The sequence below is a fragment of the Vanellus vanellus genome (genome assembly GCF_965231255.1).
Source record: "Vanellus vanellus genome assembly, chromosome: 6".
Classification (NCBI taxonomy): Eukaryota; Metazoa; Chordata; class Aves; order Charadriiformes; family Charadriidae; genus Vanellus; species Vanellus vanellus.
In genome coordinates, this window is record NC_138911.1 from 45,965,191 (window position 1) to 45,991,388 (window position 26,198).

Below are 26,198 nucleotides of genomic sequence, written 5' to 3' on the forward strand. Positions count from 1 at the left end.
CCAGCTACGTATGTACAGCAAATATCTTACACCTGGGGAGAAGATTATCCAAACAAATTATATTCAGGGGGAAATAATAATAATAAGCTGCCAATGCAGCTGGTATGGGTGAAAAAACCCTACAGTGTAAAGCTCTGCAGCAGATCAGACCAGAGTTGCGATGGGGTATGGCTGGAAGACACGAGCGCGCCCTCCCCTCTGCCTGCCCCAGCTGTAGAAACAACATCCCCCACCTAACCAAGGAAAACCAAGTTCATCTCATTACTATTCCAACAGAACCTCCTGGTGCAGCTTATGCAAAGATCACACAATGCAACTGATTTAAAAGCTCAGAGAAAAGGTACCTCAGGAATATCAGCTATGAAAGGAAATTAAGCGACAGAAGAAACCGCAGCAGTGAGACAGAACAACACGAGCATGGTTCTGTTGTTGCCTTTTTTGAGTAACATGCCCCCAAAGGAAGTTATTCAACATGTACATTTTATTGCAAAAACTGAGACAGAACAAGTCAGATGGGTCCCTTCAGGACACAGCAGCTTTCTCCAAACATGAGCTAAACAAATGATCCTCACACCTATGATCACCAGGCCGGACACCTGGAGACCACAGGCCCTCTGGCAGACTGTGTGAGCATGCTGGAAGCCCAGAAGCTAATGCCCTGAGCTTAAGGTGACAAACCACATGGACCTCTGGCAGCAGCAGAAGTAACCAGGCATCAATTACTACCATTTTGCAGAAAGTTTAAGTCACTTCAGCTGCAGCCGAAACAGAGCAACTCACTCCCAACTCCTGCCAGTGCGACAGACTTCCAGTGCAAAGCAAAACCCACTTCCTACAAACACTGCTGAGCACATACAAGTGTTTTAGTGCCGCAGCAAAAGCTTGGGCTCACCGGCTTCAGGTTTTCAACAGGATCCAAGAAATGCCAACACTTTTCCCCAAATCCTGTGTTCCTTCCACCTTCCTCAGAGAAAGGCAGGCCTGCCAGAGCCACCACACCACCACCAGCGGCAGTTTGGGGGAAGCAACAACAGAACACGCACAAGCCTGACAAATTTTTCAGGTGGAGAAGGGGCAGCAGACAAAACTACCAACCCTGAACTCCTGCCGTCTTCACCAGACCCAACTTTTGTTCTTCTGTGAAAGGTGTATCCATTTCAGGTTTGTGCTCTCTCCTCTCCAACAAGCCACACCTCCAGTGTATGGACAGTTCATTTCCCAGAGATTTTGTTCACTAAGGGCAACGCCACCTCAGGCATCTGAGAGACAAATACAGTGTAGGGACACAACTGAAGATACGAGAGAAACAGAAACACATCACATGAACTGGCAGGGGTGAGGAGAGGCCATGATACTCTCCCAAACCTCTGCTGTAGGACCCCATGAAACGCACAGGCAGGAACCCCCTAGTGATCTCGTCAACCAGTTGCCAGACTAGTTTAAGTGAAAAGTCCCTGATCTGCCAGTTAGGAGACAACACAGGTGGTGTACACTGGGGTTATTTCTCACACACCTGAGCAACTTGTTAAGAAATTGGCAAGATGTGTAAATTGCTGTGGCAGCGAGCACTTTGCACAGTGCAGCCTACACTGGCGTAGCAGGAGGGGGACTACGCAGAGATATACCTTACTTAGGAATGCTCACGCGCTGTGTTAAAGTAGCACGATAATTAAATCGTTAGTCACATTGACAAGTGGGTGGAAGAGGCTGGAAACGTCTGATGCAGTTTGCTACAGGCAATTATAGATTTACCAGCGATGCATCTGTCACACACAAAGATGGGCTCAGACCCAAGTATTTGCAACAGCTCAACTTTAGCCCATTTCCCATAAGCAAAACGGAGACACCAGCTCTGCATCTGCAGTGCTGTGCAACAGCCCAGACCCACCGCCAACCTACCGCATGAGCACAGCTGTATGATTTCACATCCTCAAATATTCATCCAGGCAAGAACTTGCAGAAGCTAATCCTTATCCAATGATCTGGGAATTTACCTGCTTGAAATTCTCCCTGATAATACTAACTAGTTATGTAGCACTTATGCGCCCCCAGTCCTGTTATGTGGTGTATCTCACTTGGCTACTGCATGACAAAAGGCTCACAGGCTCAGCAGAGGATATCTGACAGCAGTTCGATATATACCTAACCACCCTCTTCAGTAAGCATCTGCCACTCACATAGGACCAACTCATCTTTGCAACAATTCAAAATTTCCTCTAAAGCTCAAAACTGAAAGTAATTCCATTTGTTCTTAATGAACTAAATTTTACATGGGAGCCGACAGTGAAAAACTGGATCTTGTATTCCAGAGCACCAGCCCTGTTTCACTATCAGCCTCAAAATTCTTCCATATAGAGGGATATAATTAGGAAGAGATGAGAAGAAAGGCAACAAATGGTAACCTGTGTTAGAGACATCTCGCTTGCTGTGCTGATCCCACTCTGCAGAGAAGCCCATGCAGATGGTACCTTTCCCAAGTCCATAATTCTCAAATTCTTCAGAAATTCACTGTTGCTAGAGAAACCCAAAGGGTTGCGGGGGGTCTGTGTGCCTGCTGCTTGCTGCGACAGGTCAGCTTGCAGGAAACAGCAGTTGGTAGGAACATGCACAAATAGGACAAGACTCACACAGACAACTGAGGTGGGTTGTTTTTCCCCAAAGAAATTTTATTTGAGAAAGTTGACAAAAATCCCCCAACCAGTCATTACAGGTAAATCCATACCAGCCCCCCACAGCTGCTCCCCAGTAACCATACCAGTACAGTGAAGATCAGAACACAACACCAGAACGATGATAGTGTAACAGTCACCTGGGGAACTTAAGGCCTCGCCACCACTTTTAAGATAAAGATATCTTTGTACTCAGATAAGGACGGGGAGAGGACATCAAAACAGACAAGACTGGAAAAGCCCCTTTCTTGTACTGTCTTTTCAAGTTATATAAAAACAAAATCAAAACCTTAACAGATCTACAGGCTTCAAACTGTAGGACCTAAAACTATCTTCAAATGACGTCTGTAATTCAGTCCTGTGGCATCACTGCTGTTCTGCACTGCAACAGCTTTCAAAAATGTACAAGGATAAAATGGATGCAAGGGCAGAGGAGTGGACTTGGGTTCTCAGTATGGCTTTATCAAAGAAAGAAACAAATTAAAAGCAATCTAAGCACTTGCCAGTAGGACTAACAACTCCAGGAACTTGGCAATGGCAAAGGGGAGGCAAAGTACTGATGTATTTAGATGACAGGAGGTCATCTTTTAATCCTCTTTCCTATTGCCTCACCCTGGACAACCGTTTCCTTCCCAGCGATAGATCAGATTCAGGTCAGAAGTTACAAAACCATGCTTTTTTCAAAATGGCAGGCTGGGCCCAGGGCCATGACAACCCCTTCCCTAGCCAGAAGTGTCTAGGCACATGACACCAGAATGCTGTGCTGCTGAACCATTGGCTCTGAAGGAACACAGAGAAGGTGAAAGAATTCTCATCACTGCCTAAAAACTGCAGCAGGTTAAATCCAGGAAGTTAACCTGCCTGTTTTGTTGTTCCCTCCCCCCTCCCCCCCCCCAGCCTGGCTTATTTAATATCATGCCACCTGGATCGCTGAGGAACGATGAGAAGCTGCTTGCTCTCTCTGTAGTACCGCACAGGAGAATAACAATTCTGTCGAGGGCACAGTTCAGACTCCCCCCAGATGTAGAATTAGCCTATTCCTACCCTGTACTGCTTTTTATTTTTCAGTTCATCCACATCCTTCCAACTCCTCTGCCAACCTGCAAAGCGCCCCTTGCACCCTCAGACCTCAACGCAGGGTACAGGCCCTCATGCTTCACACAAGCAGCAGCCCACCTTGCCTTGAGGTCTCAGAGAACGAGATTCGGCCAGCTGCCTGCTGGATAAACGCTACACTGTTGATGAGAGAAGTCTTCTGCTCCATGTAAAAAAACAATTTTCCTAGCATAACCTGCTCCTATTTGCTCTGTGACTGTACCTAACTGAGGCCTCCTGGCTGCACAAAAGGCCATCCCTGACCAAGGCTTTTAGGAAAACCACTGCATCATTTCAGAACAAGAGAGGCAAATCCCAGACAAACACATGGAGCAAGGGCGGGACCAAGGCTGGACAGCTTATTTGAGCAAAGCAGGCTTCTCCTTTCCAAGCTCAAACACATTCCCAAGCCCTCCTTCCAAGGCTCCCCCTTCCTCCAGGCTGAACCACCCTACGCTCAAGTGCCCTGACCTGTCAGCACAAAGACACCAGCTCCCACAGGGAGAAACACAGAGGTCCACCACAGGGACCAAACCTTGGACCTCCCTCTATCCTCAGGCCCTGCTGGCATGATGAATCCTATTGCTTTGCGCTCACCTCCGTTTGCACGAGGCTTAGATCCCAGCTGGCCAGAACAGGGAATCCCCCGCTCTGCCCCGCTGCTAGCTGCATGGCACCTAAAGAGCTCAGCAGGGTCAAGTGGCTCAGAGTAACACTACAGTCACAGACAGATGGGAGACACCATCAAGCCAAGATTATAAAAGGAGAACAGACAGTGCAAAAAAATTGCTGCAGCTGTCATGGAAACATCTTTTTTCTTTTTTCTTTTTTTTTTTTTTTCTTTTTTTTTATTTAATCGCTGCCCCAGGAATCCCCAAACCCATCATAACCTCCCCCACCCTCAACTTCCAACAGGATTTCACAAGTCCCCCGTTGCCTCCAATATTTAGGCTCCCCTCCCCCTTTAGGGTCCAAGCTCCTGCAGAAAAGCTCCAGTCAGTGGGTATCATCTGTGAGACGGCTCCAGGGGGCCATGGTTGGGTCCCAGCGGTGTCCAGCTGGGTCTGAGAGGAGGGGGAGGAGGACTTGCTCCTTTACTCAATCAGTTTCTTGGCCTTGAAGAAGCGACGCAGGTAGAAAACCTGCCAGGTGGCCAGTCCGATGAGACAGCACATGGAGAAAATGCTGAAGTACAGAACCCGGGTGTTTGTTGACTCTGAAACAGACAACAAACCATTGCACAGGAGTCTGATGTTACAGTATGTGCCTCAAGAGGGCAAAGTTCCCAGGATTTTCTCTCCCCACCCCTGTGAAACTTCAAAGGCAAGATATCATACAGCATGATGGCAATGGCACCCAAGCACGGGCAGTATTTGAGAATAAAAGCAGAGGGAACAATGAGAAGGATAACGAGAGGGAACAAGGTGAAACTGTGGTTAATGGGCAACATTAAATGGTACAGCGTAATTTGCATTAGGAACGGAAACAGAAAGAAACAATTTCTAGAGACAGGACACACAAGACTCATTGACTGCTTCAGAGAGAGAGAAATATCAGCAAGTTTCCCTTACTAGGAACAGAACAGGCAGAGACTGCCGTAATTGCTTGATCTCCAAATGCTGTCCTAACAACTCATTCAGCAGAAGCAAGGGGTCTTAGAGCTCCATCCCTCTGAAGGAGCACACAGTCTCTTACCATTCGTGTCCCTCATCTCCTCTTCTCGTTTCTTCATGTAGGCAAAGTCATTAACAATAGACTCTGAAAGATCTTCCAGGCGCCTCAATTCTACTTCCAGAGGCTTCAACTTCTCCACTTTTGCAATCTAGAAAACAGAAGAGTCAGGCAATCACTGAGCCAAAACCGAAAGCTCCCACATGGGTTTTTACTGTCAGTTTGAACCACTCCTCCTCACATATTGCAGATCTGGGGCATCCTTCCCCTAGGGAACCACCTCTACAAGCCAGAAACTACCATTGCATAAAACACTATCACTTCTCCCACCTGTTCTCTGAAACACACTTTCCTACTACGCCTCCTACACAACGGAGGAGCACTATGCATACAAGCACATTTCTTCCTTATTCGGCCTAACGTTAGCTTATTCACAGTTGGCTTCTGAGGAGTGGGTAGAAGAGCTTGCCACATGACTAAACCTCCAGTGAATAGAAGTCACAGACTGAGACACAGGTGACTAACTTACACACGCATACGATGTTCTTCTATAGGCGCACCAAGACTCACTTTGCTAACTGCTGCCACACGCCCCAGAAAGCCCCAGGAGCCCAAGTCCCAGTAGTAGCGGTTTGATTCCACCGACAAGAGCTCAGGGCTTTTATCACTTAAGATTGATAACCTCAAGGTCAGCAGCGCATGGTCTTGGTAGGGACCACGCAGCTACGAAGTGCTCCATCTGCCTCAAGCCACCAGGTGGCGCTGCTGGAACACTTACGCGACCAGCTCCCTTGGAGCCACTTTGAAAGAAAAAGAAAAATACACCTCCCTCATAAAAGTTGGTTTTACGGGACATCATTTTTGTGCAGAGCATGCAACCCACAGTCCTACAAGTCACAGACTTGTATCCAAAAAGAAATATCCCCGGGAAATTAAATTAGAAAGCACAGTCCACAACAGCAACTATACAGAGTTGAATGCGTAAAAACACGTCCCTGCCCCAGTCCTGGTTGTAACCTGACTACACATTATGTAAAATCTGTGACACAAGGACATTGCTCAAAGGAAGCTAACTGCAGTTCCTGCCACTTCTACAGCTTAGAGTTTGGGTAACTCTGGTTCTTGCGTAGAATTTGTCACTATTAAAGTGCTTGATAGGATGAGGGGCTGGACGAGACTTTGAGGAACCTGGTCTAGTGGAAGGTGTCCCTGCCCATGGCAGCGGGGTTGGAACTAGATGATCTTTAGGGTCCGTTCCAACCTAAACCATTTGATGATTCTATGATTACCAACAAGCAACACGACCCCACCATGAAGGCCAGATGCCATGTCCCAGCAAAAGAGAGATGCACTACAGAAGACACCTGGAGCATCTGCAGCTCACCACTGGTCTCACCACCACACAGGATTACTCAGACATAAGCCGCAGGATGACATCTCTCAGTGGTCCAGGTGCCGACAGGCAGGCAACAGGGCATCCAGGGTGCAGGCATCCCCGAAACGCCACTTCCAGAGGCAGCTGCCTGGGCTTCGGAGCCCATTTGAAGGGATGCTCGTGACCAGGCCAGTGCTAGCTCATCAGCCGCTTCACTGAAGGGTCTTCATGTGACACGCGTATCCTGGCAAGCTGCAGGCCATCAAGCAGTCATCTGAGGATTTTTATGCTGAGGTGAGCTGTATGTTACAGCTCTGCCAGCACAGCAGCGTCAATTCAGAGTGCATTTGTGAGGAAGGGTAGGAAATGGGAGGTTAAACCCCTCCCGCTTTCTAGCCAATAGATTGCACTGACAAAACCCTGTGGCCTGGACATGTATCAGCCAGCAGAGCTTTACTGAAAAACTGGCACCAGTGTAAGAGTGCCTATGGCCCAGACTCTGCTGGCACAGCTAGAGCAGAAGGTCTGTAACACACACAAGGTCTCAGGCAGCTCTGCTGACAATCTAACCCCGCATTGAACAGCTCCATTATCTTCCTTGAGGGTACGTTTCCTCATTCACAGAAGCCTATAAAGGTTCCCCTGGGGAAAAAAAAAAAAAAAACAAAACACAAGACTTGTCTGCTCCATCCTGCATCCTTTCAGCTGCTCTTAATAGGTGTAGCTAGAAACATCTGATAGCTACTTTAGTCCTGTACGTACTCTGAGACGTACATCCTGGAATCTCTTTCATCCCTAGTGAGGCCAATATGCACAGCTGCTCCAAGGGATTTTGTAAAAAGCCCACCAGATTCCACCATGGAACACCACCATGATGGTGTTCCATCATCACCCCGGAAGGAACACCTGGACCACCAGAACAGTCAAGACAACAACCCCACTGAACTTCTGAGGGGCCACTCAAAGATTTGTCAAAGGCTAACTCTTCCTAGCATAGAAAGAGACATGCTACAGCCAAGAATTGACAAGCATCAATTGATCTGGAAAGGAACCTAGATCACCAAGCCTTCTTGGTGCCCTCTGAAAAGTCTTTTCACTTTTCACTCCTTTCATTTCTGTCCACTGAATGGATAAAGTTACTCCTCCTTACCCTAGAGAACTAAGGTATGACGCTACTGTGCAGTTAGGTTTTCTAACTCAGCTCACTCTCGCAGTTGCTTTCCTCCAAGAATGTCTGGATCTATGAAAGCTCATGGAGCCAGACTTGGACTTCACCCCTCCTCTCACTGCACATATCCTTGCACAAGCAGGACAGTATCAGTGACCCTTGTTCAACTTCCTGCATTAAGTCTCCTTGCAGCAATTCAACAAGAAGAACTTGGGGGGAAGACAGGTCACTGGTACCTCACAGCTGATGAACGTCACAAACAAAAGGCTCAAAAAGGCAGCAATTCCAGGAGGAAAACCTGAGCAACAGTCCTCCCCTCTGAGGCCTTACAGCAACCTGTCCAGTCAAAACCCACAAACACTACAGCAGCCTGGGGAGAGAGAGGATGAAAAAAAGAAAACACACTGCAAAGCAGCATGGCTAAACATCTGTAGCAGCTGTACAAACAGTAAACCAGCCTGAGTTCTTTGCAGACATGCTGCTCAACAAGGCTTGACACAGTCTGCCACTCTGAGAGGTCCTCACAAGTCAAGGATGCTGCTGGTATCAGGTGGGACTGCAAGTCTAAATTTGTCTTTTCCCATGTTTGTCCATGGACCTTTTCCATCAATCTAACTACATTGACAAGCATAATGGATACTTACTTTTATTCCAAGACAGCTGTGTCAGTACAATCAGTGAACATGTACATATACAGGCATAAGAGAACCTTTCTGCATAGGGACAATGTCTCTAGGTAGCACTACAGTAACGTAACTCACAGTATGCTGCGGGGTTGTATTTAAAGAGATTCCGTAAATGTAGTCACCATAATCCTCCCAGTTAGTTACTCTCTCAGTGGTCATCCCATAAGATTTCAACATCTTGTAATCCTTCATCAGCTGGTTGCCAGACAGCTGGCCTAAAGATTGCTCTGCTCTTCCCTGACCCCGAGTGCTTTTTTACTGTGCACGTAGGACGTGCTCTAGACTGACTTAAGCAATGATCGCTCTGGTCTTCCCTGACCTCAAGCACTTTCTTACTCTCCAAGTAGGATGTGCTCTAGACTGACTTAAACCACCGCAGGACCAGCCAGTCCAAAGCTCAAAAGGATATAAAAACTCCAGCATGCCCATCTCAAACTTGTTCATTTTCTAACTGGCACCAGAGCCTCCTCCGCCACCCACTCTCCTCCCTGAGGCATCTCCCACACTGTTGCATACAGTGGACACAGCAATCATTTGCAGGAATCTTTCTCCACCAACAACTGTTATTTTCTAAGGCACAGGCTCTGTGCTGGGGGCCACCTGGCCCCAAATTTTAGTGAGGCAAAAGTACAGTAGCAGCCATCAAAATTCAGCATCCAAACCAGCGAGGACTGTCCCAGCCACAAAGCAACTGCTACTCCACACAGCTGGCTCCTGGGTCTAAGAAAGCTATGTTCTCCTAAGATGGAAACTTTTAGGCTTTATGCCTATTTGCAATGTCACACCTTCAAACCAAATACCCATTTCACACCAGCTACTGTTCTGCCAAGCACCTTTACAGCGATATACTGCCAGTTCTTAGAAATGCACAAGCACCATTTCAGAGCTGTTGAGCCAGTACGTCTTACAGTCAGGAAGGTAAGAACAGTAACAGCGCAACTTGACCTTTAGGAGGACCTGATATTAACCTAAAATGCCCTCTGCTGCCGGGGCAACTTCACACCTCAGTCATGCTGTCCCAGCAAAGAAATTCACACACTAGGCTCCAGTTCCTAGAGTACAGAATTAATTTTAGCTGATGTTCGTCTTTTTTTTCTTTCCTGCCCTAAACACAAAGCTTCACTGGAATTGTAGGTTGCAGACAGGCTTTCATCACCACTGGGAAAACAGCTTCCCATCATGAGCCCCAGATCTACAAATGGCATCACGTGAGTGCTGGGAAAGGGGAGCCTGCAGTTCAGGCAGCCAGGGGACGTACCTCCTCGTAGTTCTTTGCTTCTACTCCATGCTTCATATCCAGGATCACGAGCTGGTCCGGCATCCTCCCTGTTCCTGGAAGCATAATGAAAGGATTCATTGTGTGAAACATTCAGCCTGCCAGGAAATCACCAGCTCTCCCCACTGCTGAGGAAGAACTCACAACATCCCTCCCCCCCCCCCATGTCTGCAGCTAACTGCGGAGGCAGCACAGTCCAGCCTAAAAATACAGAGACTTCACAATAAATCCTGGCTGAAGGAGAGCCTCCCAAAGATAATGAGAACAAGCTGTAACTAAAAGCGCTAAGTATGTGTAGGATGCAAATCACTGTAAAAACTGCAGAGGATTACAAGATGAATACCAGCTGCTGTGAGACAGCCTGGCAAAAGACAAGTCACCAGAGGGACAAATATTCAGCTGGGAAGCCCACGTTCCTCCTAGCAGGAAGTGCACCAGCAACTTGTCAAGGTTATTGGGGTTGTAAATGATTTTACATTTAAAGGAGCAGAAGGTACACTGCTCTAGTTGAGGAATATGGCATACGGGGACTACTGACCCTCGCACGCTGCAGTATCTGCAGAGGTTAAGGCAATCCCTTTACCAACATATCTTCTCAGGGAAGGAACAGCTCAGATGTCCGAGCCCCACACTGCTAATGCAAACCCCAAGATGGCAGGAGGCTTCTGAAGCCGGGAAAACGCCACTTCAGAGAACTGCCAGCTGGAGCCGCACAAACAGCGAGTAGGATAAGGCTGCAGTCAACAGCACAGTAGGTAGCTTTTAAGGCTGTAGCCCCCAAGCTAGGGACACCTATGGCTAATAGCTTCTTTTAACTGCTACAAACTGTGACATCTGAGAACATTCACAAGAGGGAAGAAAAATATATAGAATAGGCATATAAGATACCCTAAAGAATGCTGCACGTCAGCTGACTCAAATATCTTATTCCACTATACCACCCACCAAGGAAACGTCTGTACATAACACATTCCCAAATCCCAGCACTTTGGGGCATACAGTTGTCCCTCAGCTGGCTGCCAGCAAAACACAAGGCCTGAATTCACTTATACTATGAATTTCAGTCTTTATCCAGGAGCACATCCAATACTCACACTTTGCCTCAGGAGGCTGCCAGGTGGACATTCCCTCAGTCCACACACAAATTCAATGTGCAGGTTACACTGGGTCACTCCAGTCGGAGCTAGGAAGATACTCCAGATCTTCAGTGCAATATCCCCAGATTTTCTCTCTACACACTAAACAGCTCTTCAACACCAGAGTAGAACCTCCTTCACCTTCTACCACTAGCAGAACATGGAATAACCTAGTGACAACATCGTCCATATCAACTACAAACTGTTTCTTTAATTTCCTGAGGGATACAGGAGCTCAACATTCAAACCCAGCTATGTAAGAGCCCAATGAATAAATGAGGATTAGGACAGAATTTTTTGGTTTTCTTATAAAAGATCGGTTACTGTAAAAACAAACTCAAATCCCAGCACTGTTCTTTAACAGACAGGCTGCATACGATCACCCAGTGCACCCTTCTCCAACCACAAGTTTTGACTGCTTATGCCATACATATACCAGCAAGCCTGGAGACTGGCAGGTAGGACAGCCAACAGTAGCTGCAGAAGAAAATTCAAAGCACACAGTTCAGTGAGAGGTTGTTTGGTTTTTTCAAATGTTCTTTAAATTACAGCGACTTGGGTGGAGAGCTGGAGCTTCCAGGAAGAGATGAGAAAGATGAAAAGGCCAGTGAATGGGAGAACAGAACTGGAAGGATTAATTTGTCAGGCTGGAAGGGAGAGCTGCCAAGAAGCAGTAAGAAAGTAGAAAACTTAGAGCAGCTGGTTGCAAAGGGATGGAAAGCAGACATCCTGCAAGAGGTTAACATTGTCAGGGACTGGCCTGGAAAAACTCAAGCTGCTTTTCTACAAGTTTCCTGAGCCCAAGGCACGAGGCAGCTCCCTTCATGCTCATCAGATCCTCAGTAACTCCCTGCCCCTCCTGCAGCATAGGCTCACCAGAGCAGACTGGATCAGCAGCAAAGAGGAAAATGGTTAAGTCCCAGAGATCTTGAAGTAAACCGACACCTACATCCGCCAGGAGGTCTTCAAGAAGTCACCTCACATGAGCACAGAACTGTTTCCTGGGAGATTAGGGGAGCTCCTAATTTGCAAAGTTAGTGGAAAAACAGGATGGTTGACCTGGACGTAAAAAAAAAAACAAAAAAAAAAACAACACAGGAATTCCAGGGAAAAAATGAGCCATAACACTCTCTTAAGAAAGTTTGGGAAAAGAAGGATTATAGGATGAGCAAAGAGGCAAAGATTAGCACATAGGAAGAGCCCCACAAGGGAGCATGTAGTGCAGGACAGGCTGTTGTTCTCAGAGATTAGTTTACGGTGTGAGAGTAAGCGTGCCTGGGAACTGAGCACTGTTCAGGAAGACAGGACCCTTCCACCCTGCAAAAGGGGAAAAAAGCCTATCATGCAAACACTCATAGCTCCAAGAAGCACCCTAAGAACTCTTCCACTCTGATAAGATGGACCTTCTAAATAGGATCTCTTCTCACTTCCTCTTCCTCATTTCTGTGGTTAAGGATTGAGAAATCCCAGTTGCTTAGACCCCTCAGGTCCCAACGGCTCTGGGCTTCCTCTACCAACAGTTTTTCTCCTCCAGTACTCCACCAACATCCTCCTTGGCTGCTGCACTACAAGTCCTGACCACTTATGTGATGAGACTGTGGAAAAAAACCCAACCAACCTTTAAAGAGAAACATAAGGATAAAACAGCGCTTGGTCTGTTCCCCCATTCCCATGCTGACCTTATAGAGGAAACAAGGCACTTCCTTTTGATGTGGTTACTTCCTCCACAGTACCTTAACCAAGTCCTGCAGATGATCAAGCCTCATAGTGCCACCTCCCTTACTTTAACGTTTCCTTGATTTCCAGCACAGGCATGGGAAATCTGGAGATACTCATCATGCAGCAGCTCTCTCTTTAGCAAGGAATTTGGGGTGTCTGGGTCCAAAAAAAAAAAAAAATACAGCTTGGAGGCCCCCAAAGAGAAAGCCTCCAGAAGAGGATTCAGCTGCTCAATTGAACAGCTCTAGATTTTGGCACCTCAGCACCCTACTGGTCACCAGGTAGAAGCTCCACTTTGAAATATTTTATCCTCATCAGCACTGACAGCTGATGGGCTTTAAAACAAACCTGCAAAAATATAAGGGAGCCAGGGAACAAACATTTGCTACAATCAAAAGAGCTATAAGGGGTTCAGTCTAGGTAAGAAACCTCCGGTAACAAGCACCAAAATAAGAGTCTAGACACAACTAAAGAAAGAAGCCTTTCCCACCTCAGTGTGTGATCACATGGGAGCTATGAAAGGATTTGTGGGACTGTCTGGAGACCTCCCAAATACCCAGGTGTAGGACAGTAAATAGCATGAGTGACTCCCAGATGAGTCACTAGTGCCTGCATGTCTCGATGCGTTAAGGAGCACTTGGAAGTCCTACCTTTGGAGTAAAATAAAAGCAAAATCCTGAGCATTTGGGGTCACTGTCTTATCTGTAAAATACTACAAAAGACGTGTTACAAGCCAGATCCCTCCCAATCCCAGCAAAGACGACAGCCTTTTCTTTCTGGAAAGTTCTATTCAAAGTGCAAACTATTTGTATCTTATACATGGAGCAGAAGAGCAAAACAGAAGCTGCCTTTCAACAGATATGTGGAATGCTGCTAGTGACTGCTCTGTGAAATGCTCTGGGATCTTTTATGACAAGACCTAAGAAGAACCAGGTCCAGGGAGCAGAACTCTGACAGTGACCGTGAAAAGATGTCAGCACCTATGAACTTGCACGTGCTCACGCCACCACAAATGAGACCAGAGCCCACGTGTTGGCCATTTTCAGCATGTTTGTCCTGAAGTTGAGCCCAGCCACTCAAAGCAGCACATGCATCACACTCACAGGAAACGAGCCTCAGCGCTCGTTAGGCAACCATCCCTGCAGCACAAATGGAAGGCTGACATCCTGCTCATTTCCCCTTCCCTTTATTGACCACTGAGGGAGCAGTTGCAGGTGCACACTGAGGCCACGTTCTCTATATGCACACACCACAAGCCCAGAAAATGGTTGCTAACCTAACACGGGGTTCCTGCCAAGTACACATCGTGGAGAGATGACATTCCACCAAATGGGAAGAGATGGTCAGCTGGGGAGAAAGACAGGGTCCTGGAGATCATGGCATCCTGCTCTGTCCTGGCTCGACTGCAAGGTGGGGAGAAGCGTGAAAAGGGCAAGAGAGGTGTGGTTTGCTCCCCGGTATCGCCACTCATTACAAATGTGATGACCTCTGTAGGAGGAACATGTGATTCTCATTTCAGAGGAAACCCAAGTGCTCTACAGGACAGCCACAGAGGATTATTTCAAATGCAACACCGACAGCAGATATTCTGCAGTGAGACTGCCTACAACCTCCTGAAGATCAGCTTTAAAAGTCAGACGGTGTTCTCCAGACCACACTCAGGATCACTTTGCCCATACTTCTAATCCACATACTTCTAATCCACACTTCTAATGCCACACTTCTAATCCACGTGAACTTGTTGGGAAGCTAGAAGCAGCCTACAGACCTTTCACTTCACTTACCCACAGGAAGCTTGCTCTCAAAACAGGCCTCAAACATATCGTAGTCTTCAGTGGTGAAGGCAAACTTGCCCTTAGTGGCATCCTCCTTGGCATACAGGATGTGCCCAGCTGAGTCAGTTATCTGTAAAAGAGACAAGAAGGGTGAGGAACACAGTGTTTCGCTGCCACAGGCTCACACTGCCTGTGCTATGCAGGAAGAGTTCTTGTAGCATCCCATTTGGAGCTGCCGCATTCTCCTTGCAACAGTTTCCCTCTTCCTCACAACTATATCAATTCCTCCCCTCCTCATCCCCACTCCAGCAGCTGACAAAGTCAGAGTGACTCTAAGGTACTTATTGACTCTTAGATTAAACAAAAAAGAACCCTACCAAAAATACCAACCAACCCACCCCAAAACCACACCAATTCCTCTTCCTCCTATAACCTTTCAATATAGACTACATTTAGGAACTCTAGCTGAACCAAACTGTTATTCATTACCTTCTTTTTTTCAAGCAAAATTCATAAATTCCCACAGCAACAGAGATATGGAGAAGCCTTACAGGACAAAAGACTCATTGCCCATAAGATGGAGAAGGGCACATCTATCCCTCTAGAAATGAACCATCAGTATGGCCCTGAGTTACAAAGTTTGGGTTCCAAGATCCATAAAAGTGGCCACTTCAGAGGACAATTCAGACTACACAGACAGAATAATAACTGCTTTGTGCTAAGTCTATGACATTACTAAGAATAGGCCACAACTGTAGGTCTACAAAAGTTCTTCAACAAAGAGTCAAAAAAAGGGACATGCATTTCATGACGCAGACTTGAAAATCATTGTGCTCAATTAAAGGCTCTGTCCAGTTGAAACACGTTGACCATGGAAAGGGGTGAAAAAGACTGAAGGCATTACAACACTGCGTGAAAATCAACAGTGTGTGTTCTACTGGAATGCTTCCCAGTTTCCCTCAACTCTGTCCTTCAACAGTTATGTCAGAAAAAGCACGGGTGCTAAAGTTACTAGGGGTTTTTGGAAGTCTTAGAGGTGAAGAGACTAAAAAGCTTGGGAACAATTTTAAAGGTATATAAGACAGAAGTACACAAAATAGTTTGTGGTATGAAGAAGGTAAGAAGGAAGGTAACTCCATCTTAGACCAGAAAAACAGCCTTGTACAAAGACCATACAAAAGGGCTATGTACCCAAAATTATTCTAATGAAACATTCTTCTTTATTCTTATTAGGCCACCTAATTAACTCCCTGCCATGGGATACCACTGATGCTGGCAGCCTGCTGGACACCTAACAGGTACAGAACCTCACATGGATAATGAGAGTTGCTGCATTAAGCAGGAAAAATAATAAAGTATAAAAATCCTCATGCCTCAGGCAAGACTTTAGGAACAAGCTTCCTCTACATACAGATTACCCTGCAATTGTCTGTTTGGGGATTTGTTGTAGCTGCCCCTGCACCATATGGTATTTGTCAGCCTCTGAGAACAAGCAGGAGCACCGCTCTCCTCCTGTGCTGCAGTTCCTGCTCAGAGCTCTACCTGTACTCCAGCGGCAAGCAGCCGAAAGCACGCCTGCGCAGTCAGGCACAGGCAGCTGCCTTGCCATGGCTCTGCCACAAGCCACCAGACATGAGCCACCTCCTGTCTGGAAGCCACCAGACTATGGGAAGCACCCAGCTCCAGTTAGCAGGAGTGCCGGACTGCCTCCATCTCACCATGCACACATGGTGTAAAAGCATGTGTTTTGGCCGCCATACGGTGCGCGCTATTCAACGGAGCGGTCCTGATTAAAGCAAAATGCTAGCCTCCATCAGGGTGATATCATACAATCCACACACTGGGTTCTCCATCCCAAGAAGTGGTGACAAGAATACGGTAAAGCAAGCTCTCGAATGTCCCTATTATTTTGAGCACTATTCCCTTAGGGCTTTGTAGACACTGGAGCTGATCTTTAGCTAGAGGATATTATGTGGTTTGATCCATTTTTGTCCTTTGCAGCTCTAGCAATAGGCTGCTCGTGAACAGGATTCTGGACAGTAAAAGCTCTGCTATCCACTTTCATCAAAACTGAATAGCATTACCCAAATCAGCCAAATACACTGCCCATTCAGCCGGGTGTGCGGGGGCGGGAGAAGCTGTTAACAGCCCAGCCAGAATGCTTGTGGGGGAGTTGACCTGAAAGGGATTTTTCATGCTATGCTAACGTTATTTACGGTAATGCAATCCCCAACAGACAGGGCATTGTTCGCCCTTGACAAACAGCCCGATGGTGTCCCAAACCGCCAGCCTCGACAATGGGGCAGCGGCACATGGCCAGGCCCAGGGGAGACCTCAGCCGCTCCGATGCTGCCCCTCGGCAGCCAGTTGGCAGAGCCCGCAGACCCCTCCAAAACACGGGGTGCCACTGTTAGTGCCCGGGTACCACACACTCAAAACTTATCTCACCGGCAGGAACCGAATTGACCCTGGCCAGGATTAATTACCAACCTCTTACGTTCGGTGGCTCAACCCAGGGGACCGAAGCAGACCACCCAGCACAGAAAGAGTGAGACCACCTGCAGATGCGGTGTCTTAAACTAACTTTCTCCCCCCCAAACTTAGAAAAAGAAGTATGCACCTGACAGAAGGGTTACCGCATTTACAACAGGGCCAGCATGTTAGGAGGCCACGTCATACCTGAACGATAAGAAGGAAAGCAAGAATTGCATAGATTATTGTTTCTCCTTTGTAGCTTTTTCAAACTAGTACAGGACTTTGTTTTATTTTGGTTTTGTTTTACACTTCCAGTGAAATTCAACTTCCATGAGCAGTCCTACCTGCATACCCGCTTCAGCAGCAAAGCCAGGTGAAGACTTACGCATGGGATTCACTGCTTCACCACCTCCCTAGACAAGTCCTCTGTCACAAAAGTGAGTTTTGGAAGAGACTGTGAGGTCAGTTGGCCTAAGAGTGGGCAACCAGAGAACCAGGAGGCTCAATCACCATGCAGTAAGAGACAGATGGGAAAACGGCACTGCATCTGAAACATGTGTGCCCTACCAGGCAAATACTACAGCAATGTTTTAAAGCATTAAAGCTGCTCAGCTCTGTCTATGTACACTGACAATTTTCCTCTTACAAATGACGTAAGAACAGCAGAACGAGATTTTATTAAGAAATCAAGACTCCAGAAACAGCCTTCTCTAGCCATAACCGAGCACAACTGCCAATAACCCAAAGCCTTCAGGCGTCTGTTTGGCAGATGCTGGAAGGGCAACTTGATTTCAGATCTCAACTACTCACTGAATAACACTGACTGCAGAGAATCCTGAGCAGACCATCCTGCCTGTTTTCATGCTTATTTTTGAAGCCTTTGGAGCTTAGACAGAAATATAAAAAACGCAGACAGAAAGCCTTTAAGAACCCATTACATAGCAACAGACCTTAATCAGACAGTTGGGAAATCTGAAGACAGCCTAGGGAAGGCAGATTGTGGACAGAATTAAAGTGAAACTGTTCAAGCTGCTTGTCACACAGGCGCATTATTCACATATATTCCCCTACACCCCCTAAAGATCCTTTAGGATCATTCCTTTCTTTCTTTTTCTCCCCAACCTCCCCCAGCTGTTAGCAAACATCTGCCTCCTTAAAACCCAGGCGAGCCACCACAGACCAAGCTGGTGAGAGTGACCAAAAAAACTCGCTTCTAGGCCCTCGCCTTGCCCTTTCCCTGCCGCTCCATCCCGCTGTGCCAAGGCCGTACGCGGGGAGGGAGCCCTCGGAAAGCCACGTCACCGTATAACTCTTTCCTCCTTACATGATGCCAGCAGGCTTAGGACAGCCTTATCGCAGCAGCCAGTCCCACCGACTGCCGTATAATCCGCACGACGAAGGCCTCCATCATGCGGACTATACGGCGGCCGGTGGGACGGGCCGCTGCCATGAGAGCTTTGGGGGGAAAAAGCCTATATTTGGTTCAAGCCAAAATCCTGCCCTGCTCCCTTGCTACCTAATAACCCTGTGGCAGAGCCCCTGGGTGAGCTGGTGGCCCCTAGCGCAAGGCGAATCCTGCCCCATCCCTCCCACGGGCCCGCTGGTAAAACCCACGCGTGGGCTGGCGCCACGCGTGGGAAACGTCACGCACCCCACGCCCCGCCCCCGTCCGGTCGGGGAGGCGGGGCCACGCCGCCCGCCTCGGCCTGACCCCCGATTTCCCCCCCCACCCCACACACACCCGCCCCGGCGGTCGCACCTTGAGGTTGGCGGAAGGTCCGGTGGTGGATCCCGGCGGGGCGCCGATCTCGTACTCTCCCGTGACCAGCGTGTCGCGGTGGATCTCCTCCCGCAGGCACTTCCGCGCCTTGCCCGGCAGCTGGAAGGAGATGGGCCGCGCCGGGCCCACCACCAGCAGCAACACCACCGACAGGAGGAGCAGCGCCGGCAGCGGGGCCTGCCCGAGGCGGGGGCGGCCGGGCAGCGGCAGCGGCATGGCGGCGGCTCCGGGTGCGGCAGGCCGGGCCTCCTCCGCCTCCGCCACACGTGACCGCCGCCGCCGCCTGCGTCACCAGAGGGCGTGGCCTGGGGAGGCGGGGGCGGGGCCACGGGGGTGCGCGGGTGGGAGCGTCCGTCCCACGCAAAAGGGGGGGCCGGTTCAGCATCCTCACCGCCTCCTCCTCGAGATCGACTGAAGATGCGTTTGGTCGGGCTGTTTGGTTGTTAAATGAGCGATCCATGAAATTAATTCGTTAATAATAACGGTAATGGTTAATAATAGTTTCATCCATTAAAGAAATGAAAAATTAAAAAAAAAAAAAAATTAAAAAAGATCGAACCGTGCTCCCAGGCAGAGGAGCGTCGGAAGGATGGAGGAGCAGTCTGAACGCCCTAGAGCCTTCTGCAGAGCTCCTTCTCCGGGAGGCACACGTGCTGCTTAATTACTGGGTTTTCTTAAAATTTCTGAGTAATTTCCCTCTCGTCTGCCTCAGCCAAGAAAATTTCATTTTCTCAGCTGTCTCACTCCTTTGGATCAGCATCCTGCCAATACGACAGCAGCAGAGGTTCGCAAGCGGTTCTGACAGCAAGTAAAATTATGATGGTTTTTAAAGATACTCGGAGGGTTATTTTTTTTCTCTCCCTTTCCAGCATATGCTCAGATCTACTTTTTCTTTTTTTTTCCTCTTGCTTCGTTTTACTCTTTAGCAAAACAGCATTAAATAACCCACCACCCAGCTTGGGACCACTGCTTCCCCTGGCACCAGGTCCCCAGCGTTCCTCCCTTCCTAGCAGGTCTGCCCCGAGCCAGAGGCGCTGGCTATGCCGTGGAGACCGGAGGGAGCGGCACCAGCAGGGACGATGTGCACGAGTGGGAGAAGCAACCTGCTTGGGTGTGTTGAGACATAAGGGAAGGTGGGGTGAAAGAAATGCGCAGTAACATTGCTAGAAAGTAGAAAAAATCTCTTTTTTTCTACTAGCTCAAGTTAAAAAAAGGAAAAAACCCCACACCATTGTTTCACTTTTATTTTTTAAACATCACTGGTCCTCTCTCATTGGGCAAAACATATCTTTAATGACAAGCAGTAATCAGGAATCGGTACAAACTTCAATCTTAAGAGGCTTAAACCAGCAGACTTAATGCCTGGGTGTTCATGTGGAGATCAAGACAGGCCACGCCACGGCCAGAGCATTTCAAAGAATAGCTCCGCTCTCACATCCTTGTGCTTCTATCCACCATGCCGATGCGACGAAGCCCACTGTATGAAGGAACAGAAACTAAGCCCAACCGTGCAGTGATGGAGTGACCTACTTGCTTGGAAGGAAATAAAGAGAACTCTTACAAAAAACCACCGCTCCCAACACTAGACCTTTGCCCTTCATTTAAATGGCATTTTAGAGAACTATGATTTTCCTTAGTAGAGCACGTGCCTTTTAAGCGAAGGTCGACTGTGCTCAAATATTCAGTCCGTTACTTTACTTTAAGCTCCAGTTTCTTGTTTGAAATTGGATTTATGGTCACTTTACCTTACTTGGACAATTAAACTGTTTGGAAGCTTAATCTTAACAAAATAAATGTTTAGCATTTTCTGTAATATGCCAAAGTATATTTGCACAACTAAAACATTCTTTCTATTGCAGCACTTAAGGCAGAAATAGATATTGTTTCACAAGCTTTAAGAAACCTAGATTCCTAGAATCTGAAGATATGAAATGTTGTAATGTTGTACCACAAAATTCCTGATGAAACATGCACAGCACGACAAATCTCTCCATGCAGAACATTCCTCATTCCAATAATTCATACCCAGCCTTCCAGCACGTTTAAAAGGTTCACTAATGCCTTATTTTCTGGGCCAAATACCAGAGAAAGTGGCTCGTTCATGTTAAGGTCTCCTCATTTTCCAAAATCAAAGCGTGAAGTCGACCATCGAAGAGCAAATATATAACTGACTGCAATCCCTTCCTATTGTGGCCATTTTGTCACCGTACATTTTTAGATGGGTTACATTTAGGACCGACAAATTTATCCCCCGGTTTCTGTTGTAGCCTTTCTCTTGTGCAGATGCATTATGCTAGAAACTGCCACGCAGGCAAGTTCAGATCTAATTATAAAACCCCATCAGAGATGCTGTAGCGCTTTAGCGTGTTGTGAAAGAAAGTGGTACTGAGCTGCTGCCAGTCTCTTCCCAATCCCCAGCTTTTCACTCTTTAAAGCACTTAAACTTGCAATGGGGCAATCTTCCTTGAGTGTGCAAAGTAACTTCTAGCAGAGGGAAAGCATTCTAAGATCCTTTCAGCTGCAGGTTTGGAAATAACAGTCATGCAGGGACATGCCCTAACGTTTCCACATAGTGGAGGGTGGCAGAATGAAATGTTTCCTGTAATTCTGAAACACTTAAAGAGGAGAAGAAGAGAGTGATGACTTGTTACACAACTGTGGAGACGAAGCGATGACCTATTTCAGCCTAATCTGCTGTGTTATGCATTGTGGGCGCCCCACAATTAGCTGGAAGCAGGTATTTGTTCTCACTGCCACTAATTCGTGGACAGATGGGTGTATCCCCCAAGTAAATATTACCCTGTCATCTGCCAATCGTGACACGTTGCCAAAAGTTAAACCATTTTGGTCCTCTGTACTTTTTATGTTTCCAAATATCCTCAATGCAGTTTCATGACTGTCTGAAAAGTAATGACGACAGCGATGAACTATTCCGCTTTCAACAACCCTGCATTATCAAAGGAGCACCAGAAACCTTTGGGTATTTACTGTAGACAGTAAATTATCCATGAGCCAGCAATGTGCCCTTGTTGCCAAAAAAGGCCAATGGAATCCGGGGCTGCATAGGGAAGAGTGTGGCCAGTAGGTCGAAGGAGGTCATTCTCCCCCTCTACTCTGCACTGGTGAGGCCACAACTGGAATACTGTGTCCAGGTTTGGGCTCCCCAGTTCAAGAGGGACAGGGAACTGCTGGAACGAGTCCAGCAAAGGGCAACTAAGATGATTAAGGGATTGGAGCATCTCCCTGATGAGGAAAGGCCGAGAGAGCTGGGACTCTTTAGCCTGGAGAAGAGAAGGCCCAGGGAAGACCTTATTAATGCTTATAAGTATCTAAAGGGTGGGTTGAGGGAGGATGGAGCCAGGCTCTTTTCAATGGATCCCAGTGACAGGACGAGGGGCAATGGGCACAAGTTAGAACACAGGAAGTTCCGTTTAAATACACGGAGAAACTTCTTTACGGTGAGGGTGACAGAGCACTGGCACAGGCTGCCCAGGGAGGCTGTGGAGTCCCCTTCCCTGGAGATTTTCAAGACCCGCCTGGATGCAGTGCTGAGTAATGTGCTCTAGGCAATCCTGCTTTAGCAGGGGAGTTGGACTAGATGATCTCTAGAGGTCCCTTTGCAGGCCACTGAGGAAAATATGCCCTTTCCCACCACATTTCTAATTCTTTCCCAACTGACAAAGGAGTTCACGAGTGTTGGCAGCAGTCAGTTTTTGCCATACCAAAATGTATCTTTTATCCACGGTAAATGGCAGAAAACAACACTAATTTGCTATCTCCATGAAACAATGTGTATGAATGCGTATGAGTGACGTAATTAGACTTTTTTTCCCATTTCTGCATCAGCTGCTGTGGCATTTCTGCATTTTCTTCTTTTAGACAATAAAACATTGAAACAATTTTCGTCTTAAAAACTATTCTAGACTTACTTTTATACTCTAATCCTTTTGCGTTCTGCCTTTCAGCTGCCAATCCACTACAAGCTACTGAAAAACTTCTATAAAAACTACATGTGCTTTACGATGCTAACCGCTGTTTTTGCTAACCATGCAAAATTATTCATCCACTTCTTGTGGAAAGCGCGAGGCCTCTTCTTTTAAGGGGCTATATTTGAACTCATTGCTGGGATATAACCATCGCAGTCACCATCGTGATCACAATCCAGATAGGGAAGTTTTTCAATCAACTAAAAATAAATCAGTGGCTAAACAGCCATAAAACAGCATCGCGCTGCTCTGGTTCCCCTGTAATCTCTCCCAGCAACCCCAGGTACCCAGTGCTGGCCATATAGTTAAAATACATAATGCTTGGATAAGATAATAACCTTTAGACATCAAGAAGCATATAAGGTAATTCTAGATGCATTTTGTTTGAGGAGACGAACTATTGTTACAATATATTTATTTATACATATCTGTTTCCATTTCACCCAGTGACCGAAGTTATTTCTACCTAAAGTGATGACGGGGAACCTTGGGCTTAAAAATCCTGCACAAACCCTGCATTGGTTTTGCTTGAAATCAAGTGTATGGGGCTTAATCCAAACTTCAATTGGGGAAACGAAACATCTTTCATCAAAGATAGCCCAGGTTGACTTGCACAGGAACCACCACTTTGAGGAAGCGACCGTTCCCGACGCTCCTCTCACACACACCCCCAGTGCTTTCTCTGCTGCCAGGCAGGTTTTTGGCTTTCCAGCAATAGCTGGGGCCCAGGCTCACAAGGCTCCCTCCCACCTTCTCGAGGAAATCTCCCACTTCACTTCCCATCAACTTTCACCTACTGCCCTTCTGGAGCTCAGGGGGAGCCACTTCCCCTTTCCAATTCCCAACAGGCAGCCACAGCCAAAGCCCAGCATCTCCCCCAGCCCCAGCAGCAAGACCCCTATGCAAGGTCCCCAGCTGGCAGAGGTCCACTGGCCTCTCCCACTCGCTGGCAGCTGCCTCAGAATGAACTTTCCCAGTGTTGCAGAAAAAGTTAGTCGAAACCTGGAGCTAGCAGCTTAAACATTAATAACAGCTAGCGTAGGCAAAGCCTATGGATCGTGGCGTATGAACCGTAACAACCACATTACACCATGCTGAATAGCTAACTACAGGATCAGCTGAAACCAACCTGGGATGACGTGATGTTGTATAAGAAGATGCCCACTTAGCAACCACTTAGTAATGAAACAGCGGACAAATCAAACCAATAAAAAAACAAGACGGCCCCGGACCTTAACATGACTATTGGTCCTGGCTATCGCATGAGGGGTAGGGAACTTAAATTGTTAGGGTATAATTGCCCGGGGATTTCTTTGTTCGGGGTCCCTCTGCAGAGGCACCCAGCTCAACCTGTAGCGCTTTTAATAAAAAGGACTTTCATAAGGGAATCTATCTTTTGGCTTATGCGGAAACCCTGAGTTGAACCCTGTTATAGTGGCTGGCATGCATAATTTCCACACCACCAGCAAACACTGATAAAGAGGCCACCTAGAAGATTCCACCCTCTGCAAGAAGCAGCTGGCTCCTTACCTCCTCTCAACCCCCCAGCCCCTGTCCTGTCCTCCTCTGACTTCTGTGATAAACGTGCCTCTCCTCAAGGAGGGTAAGAAATTGCTGCTGTTTACATAGGCTTTCAAGAAGCTCTACAAAACATTGCATGCAATTTTGTTACCTAAGCTGCAACTCAAAGAACATAATAAAAAAAAAAAAAAGAGGCTTGGGGTACTGTCATGTCCTAACAGGCAAACTCTCCAATGTTAAGTCATACCATTATTTTTCTTTCAGTTGTGAAATTCAGTGCAGGCTCAAGACAACACAGAAGAGAGTAGGTTTCAAGGTCTGGGGCATAACTTTATGGTTATTTATTCTTAAAAGATTAGAGCTGAGATCCATCTGATTGAACGCCCATCTCTGCATGTGATGGGGCGCAGGGGCTGCATCCCCTTTCCAAGCGATGGAAAGAAAGAGGTTATTCTAGAGCGAAGGTCATCTCATCCTGAACAAGACATCTAAATCTGGTGAGGTAAATCTCACCTCAGGTTTCTTCACACTGAGTTTATGCTGAAATGGAGGTCTAATCAGCAGTTACTACTGCTCAGTACAAGTCTGACTAGAGCAGTCTCCTCACCCATGAAACAAATGAGTGTAATGGAGAGATAAAGCCAATTTATAATGAACAGGACCTTAAATAAGAGGTGGTTGGCCATGCTAGGTCCACCTCCCTGCAGATCAGGTGGAGTCCTCACCTAATCCCTGTCAACTGCTGGAGACCCCCAGACCAGCTCCCAGACCCTCCAGACCAGCTCCTCCACTGTCCTCTCTCTGATAACAGCTAGTGATAGTCATGACATAGGAGAATGGAGAAGCCCACAGCAGAAAGACAGGACATATTTACTCCAGCACCAAATCTTTACTAGTTAGAGCTAGCTAGAGGACCTCAGAAGAAGACTCACTATCCTTTTTAAAACATACATTGACTTTTAAAAATCTGGATGTTCCTACCAGCAATATAAATTTCAATGCTTTTTTAGTATTGCTGAATTCTTCACTTAGATGCTTTCCAGACTCACTGTCCAATATGAAGGTATTTCCTTAAATCAATTTCAGTTTTTCACAACTGAAAGCTTATCTGTCACAAACCTTGTCCTCCAGTTGTACCTGATGGGAATGCAGCCAAATTGACTCTCAAGGAAGAAGACTGCCCAGGCTGTGGGGAGACAGAGACTGAGAGAAACACATAAGTAGGTACGAGAAAAGTCTCATGTACGAGTGTGTTTAAGAGCAGCTCTTCCAAACGTTCCCCACTTAAGACAAGTTGTGACTTTAGTTATATTTTTAAAAGAAAAATTCTGAACTAAATTGTTAATGTAACCAGAGAGACTTTCACATGTCAAAAGTAATGTGAAAAATACCCAAGAATTAAAAAATAAATATTCTTGTGTAGGCTTTGCACATGATAGCAGTAAGTTTTTACTGCGTAGGAAGCCTGAAGTCTTTTTATTATTCTACTATGGCGATGATTAAACGCCAAAAAGGTTTGTTACTAGAGGCTGTCTTTCTTCAAGGGCTAATTTTAATTATTTTTAACTTCTCAGCTATTTAACATTTGTACCTGTCTGTTCTCAGATCCCTCCTTCTTATACGTAGCAAGTAAGTGCAAGAACACTGGGGAGGGAACACCACGACAGGAAAGAGCTTGAATCCCTATTTTAAACACAAAATTAACCTCAGCTGTAGCTATGGAACCACTATTTCTGAAGGCTATTATCCTCATATTGCCTGGTAATAATAAACAGAGGACATTTATGCAGAAGGACACTATGTATTTCAAAGATATCTTCACACCAGATGCAATGGAGAGTACCAAGCCAGGTTCTCCACTGAAGA

The 26,198-nt window shown here is 46.9% G+C and overlaps 1 protein-coding gene across 1 annotated transcript; it reads right to left on the reverse strand.

Moving 5' to 3' along the window:
• Positions 1–2,634: 2,634 nt before the first annotated feature.
• On the reverse strand, positions 2,635–19,082 carry TMED10 (transmembrane p24 trafficking protein 10). Its single transcript, XM_082485589.1, has 5 exons — positions 18,805–19,082; positions 14,580–14,700; positions 9,923–9,996; positions 5,460–5,586; positions 2,635–4,980 (listed from the first exon to the last, which is right to left on the reverse strand). Exons 1-5 carry the CDS (start codon positions 19,039–19,041, stop codon positions 4,859–4,861), a joined length of 681 nt encoding a protein of 226 aa, XP_082341715.1. The 5' UTR covers positions 19,042–19,082; the 3' UTR covers positions 2,635–4,858.
• Positions 19,083–26,198: the final 7,116 nt, after the last annotated feature.